Source organism: Echinococcus granulosus (genome assembly GCF_000524195.1).
Source record: "Echinococcus granulosus chromosome Unknown EG_S00130, whole genome shotgun sequence".
Taxonomy (NCBI): domain Eukaryota; kingdom Metazoa; phylum Platyhelminthes; class Cestoda; order Cyclophyllidea; family Taeniidae; genus Echinococcus; species Echinococcus granulosus.
The window spans coordinates 98,247-102,635 of record NW_020170510.1 but is presented as its reverse complement, the minus strand read 5'-3'; the positions used below and the strand labels follow the sequence as shown (position 1 = coordinate 102,635).

General features: G+C 42.7%; 2 protein-coding genes across 2 annotated transcripts in view; one reads left to right on the top strand and one right to left on the bottom strand. All coding sequences in view use genetic code 11, as the record gives it.

Annotated features, from left to right (window-relative positions):
- EGR_09063 (hypothetical protein) overlaps window positions 1-460 on the bottom strand; it is a gene marked incomplete at both ends in the record, with an annotated part of 6,684 nt that extends 6,224 nt beyond the window's left edge. Inside the window, one exon of the mRNA XM_024498312.1 lies at window positions 236-460. Within this exon, the coding sequence (XP_024347269.1) occupies window positions 236-460 (225 nt within the window). The remainder of the gene's footprint in view (window positions 1-235) is intronic.
- Window positions 461-802: 342 nt separating this feature from the next.
- Window positions 803-1,054, top strand: EGR_09062 (hypothetical protein; the record flags this gene model as incomplete). The annotated part of the gene is made up of 1 exon (XM_024498311.1): window positions 803-1,054. The coding sequence occupies one exon, from the start codon at window positions 803-805 to the stop codon at window positions 1,052-1,054; it is 252 nt and encodes an 83-aa protein (XP_024347268.1).
- Between the last annotated feature and the right edge of the window lie 3,335 nt (window positions 1,055-4,389).

The following is a 4,389-nucleotide window of genomic DNA, read 5'->3' as shown; positions in this document are numbered from 1 at the left end:
GGATGTGAATATTGCATGGCATTGTGATTGTGGAACGGAGCGGAGGTCGTATGGAAGTATCGCCATTTGGTGTCGTCAGTTGGATGCAAAGTGGAATTGGCGTGTGTTGGCCATGGTCAGCACAGCAGTGTGCTTGATGAGGAGGCCATGGAATGGAGGTGTTGCTGTTGCTCTCTTCGTGTAGACGAGAAAGTGACGACGTTTGTGGTGCCGAGGGAGGAAGCAGGCAAATCACATCTGTTGGTGGTGTACAGAGAAGAGGAGAGGCAGACAAAATGGATAGAGTGGGAGGAGGAGTAAGAGGAGGAGCAGGAGGAGGAGCAGGAGGAGGAGAAGAGTGATGGTGGACATGCTGCACATTGCCTTCCTGTTTGTTATCCAGAAGGAATTGAGCAGTTCCGTAAGTGTATCCTTTCTTCCTTTCTCGCCTTCTTCTCTCTCTCTCTTCATTTCCATCCATACTGCGCACCTCGCATGTGCTATTTCGTGTCAATTGTAGTCCACCTACCACATCCACTGAGGCGCCCAAATAGTGAGAGAATAGATTTGCGTGTTTCATGCTGCCCGTATTGACTAGGCTGATGTTGGTGTGGTGAGATAAGTGGGTAGACTGGAAGTACAAGAAGTGCATTTACACACGTTGTAGTGATGCCCCAATCCGCTTCTCCTTTGCATCACATCCCTTCCAATCACCATTATCCACCAATGGCGAAAAGTTGCGTAATGGATGCGACCACCACCACCGCACCGTCTCTCTTGATTACCATGCCACACTTCGGTAAGCCTCAGTATTATTCCACCAATGCATGCTATTCCAATGTTGCGTGTTGTCAATCATTGTTGTGACTTCAATTCCAAGGCGACTGGTGAATGTCCCATTGTGCTTTTGTTCGTTGCAGTGTATGCAGCAGCTGACGTGTTGGCCATGCAAATCGTAGAATATTATGAAGGTGGTTGTGTTTCACATTGTGATTGGCATACTGAGTTGAGAGGAGAGATGCCTGTTAGTGAGGAAAAGAGTTTAGCAATCTCATATCCCTTCTGGAAAAGATGAAGACACAAGTATGCACACAACTGATGTGCGTGGATAAATGTATTTCATCAGTGTGTGCATATTTACAGGTGATAGCTTGTGGGATGAGAAGCAGGCAGCCGATGGAAAGCAGGTGGAGTGACGCTGAGGTGAGTATTAGAGTGCATAGGAAAACAAAAACTGGGGTAAATAAGAGAGATGAAGAGGGCATGGTGGAAATAAAAGCGGAGGCGAAAGTGGAGGTGACAAAGAGGAAAGCAGAAAAATAAGACGGTGAGGGTGTTTGAGGCTTCATTAGCGTGTGAGATGGACCACTCTCATCTTGCCTGGCTTCGTGGGTGTGACCAAAAGGCGATTGAATATGCTGTCAATAGGGATTGTCAAGACGAAAAACTTCACTATCATAAGTGCCTTACCCTTCCCTTTTTCCTCTTTTTCGCATGAATAGCACCCTTAGTTTAGTGCGATATTTAATGGTGTGTCGTGAAGCCAACCGTGACTAGTTTTGAACATGTCGCAATTGGACTTGGAGTAATCCTTACATAAAATCCCGCAATACAGCAGTACACAAGTAATTTTACTCCACTGATTGCATTTAACCAAGTTTAGCTACAAGTGCAATTGGCGCTTATAATATGTGCGTGTGACGTGTAGAATACAGCAAATTGAATCAACTCTGCCCCTTCTAAATACACTCAAATCCATCCCTCTTCTACCAAATCCGTTTCACAGAGGATGCACATTTAAATCCTCTCAAATAAATTATCAAGATGTGCTACTAGTAATTAAGTATGTAGTATTTGTTAAATGATGACATCACCTGCACCACATCACCTTTAATGCAGTCTCATACTTGAGACTTGTAATGGCTAAAGCAGAAGCAAACGATAGCACTCCTCAGAGTCAGAAGAAGAGGAAGAAGGTCATGCATTATACCAATGTATGTTTAAATGGAACCACTGAATGAGCGGATTCCCTCGTCTCCACAGTTGTACTTGTGTGCTGAGGATACAGCAACTCCTGCTTCACCCCCACTCGCCTTTACTCTAGTGATAAACAACTCTTTCCTAGTGGCGCAGAACTCCAAACTCAACCTTTATCTAAGCTGTGGGAGCAGTTTAGTGTTCTCTATTAAGATGCGCATGAAGTAAAACGCACAGCAAGATCTATTCTTAGTTGGTTCGACTTTAAATGGCGTTCCCGAATACAAAGTATGTCGCCTTAATACTCTTAACAACATATAGTACGAAACACAATAAGGAGCGAATCGCGCACCCATCCCTGCAACTTAGAATTCAAGTCCAGCTTTTGTGACAAAGCTGTCAAGCTAGTCGTTAGTATTGTAAACCATTGGGCGACAGAATATTCGGGGGATATATTTCTTAAAGGTCTACAAATCCCAAAGCCACGGCAACAATTTTGATTCGTAAAGGTAAAATCAGCGTTCCAAAGCAAGGTTAGATGCGTCATTTACAAGGACAAAATTTTGCATGGTCGAAAATTATCATGGATTGCCAGATTATGCTGTAATCACTTTTAGGCATCTAAATGCTATTGTTCTGTATCAACGTCTGTATTCAGTTTTAAAAAATATTACGAATAGGGAAAAAATATAGCACTGCACATAACCATAAGTTACCTTCTCTTCAAAGGACGCTGTCTGTGATATCGCGCGGATTGTCCTCAGTCCGTTGATCCCAAGGGTAGTGTCACTGCAAAATTAAAACACTCATTCCTGGGTGGTGGCTTTAAACCACCATTTCGCAGCATTTGTAGTAGTATGCGTACTTTATTATTATTGTTACTAAAACTACAAACTACATAACACTAACTGCAAGGTCTGAAAGCAAGAAGAAACACTGTTCAAAATTTTATTTGAATTTAGGTATTTATAAAAGAGGCTAAAACAGTTGACAGTCTTTACAAGTTTGTTAATGGAATAATTGCATTTTCAAAGGAACAAGTTTAATTAATTCATCTTAAAGTTGTTATGTGCTTTTGAATTTTTGTTTTATTTGGCATAAATTTTATGGGTAAAAAAGTTTTGCATCCTTTGTACAAGTGACACTTGTAGGTTTAGATTGCATGACACAAACCAAAAGTCCTTACACTACTTTCCCGGTACAAAACATAAGCACAAGTCATTTGCGAGGGAAGGAACACCCTTCTCCTCCCTTAACTTGACAACATTCTATGCCTTTGTGTGAAGGTCCTAGGCCTCTTGGAGAGGTGCAAAGCCTGTTGTTCGTCACTCTAGGCTAGCCGAGTGCTGCAGCTCGTTGCTTCCACCCTCTCTTTGTTTTGTCCTGAATAATGTACGTATCGGATGTCATTTTGTGGCAGGAGAGAAGGTGGATTTTTACGGTCATTCCAACATGTTTGGACCTAATAATTTGAAATGACAAGTCATAGTTGTATGGAGTACAATTCAGCTGTCGTATGTCCTACCAACATGCAGTGTAGGGTATGGGATATCGGCAGGCGTGTGGATGAGAAACAGACTGCTGTGAGGACTTTGACTGTTACGAAATCGGGAGCTACCATTATCCATGGCGATGTGTGCCAAAGCGAGTTTAGTAATAACGGAGCATAATGGGCATTTTGACTAAGCTTAAGGCTTTTGACTGCATTCACTTTTGTGGCTACCCACAGTAAATTAGCTATTAGAGTGACTCCCACTTGAGGTTTGATAGAGCACTGTCCTAGTCACCTCATTTGGTGACACGAGAACATGTTCTCTGTATTCGGTTCTCAACAGACCCTCATTTCATCCTCACCGATCACAAGACAACTACTGCATTTCGCCGGAGGTTGTTTTCAACAGCCAATATCATGTCAGATGTGAATGCAGTATGATATCTTTGGTAAATCTAGTGAGTGATCTTATTTGCTTTGGCTTGACATGCTCTGCTCCAATCTGACTCTATCGTATCTGATGTGATATGCCCTGCCCTGTCCTCCCCTTCGTCCAAGCTGCAATTGTCTGACTTACAGAACTGAACAAAGACCAGTAAACATGATTTGAAAATGGATGTAGCCTTTTTCCTCAAGCCTATTTCCTCCCGTCAATCAGATGTGCATTTTTTTAAGGGGCAACTCCGTCACTTTAACACAAAGCTGATGGCAGAGCACAAAGTTTGTTCTGAGGCTTTGATGCATCACTATTTCCTCATAAAGTGATTCCCTTCCAGGTTCTTCTCTTAGCTGCGCATCAATTGCTAGTCGAAGGTGGGGCAGAAGAATGAGAAGGAGGTGTCGGCGATATGGAAATAGTTGGAGAGGAAACGCATTAGAGAGTCGGTAGGAATGGAACGATCGACTTTATCAGTGTCTGGAGGAAAAAGGGTGTTAGTATT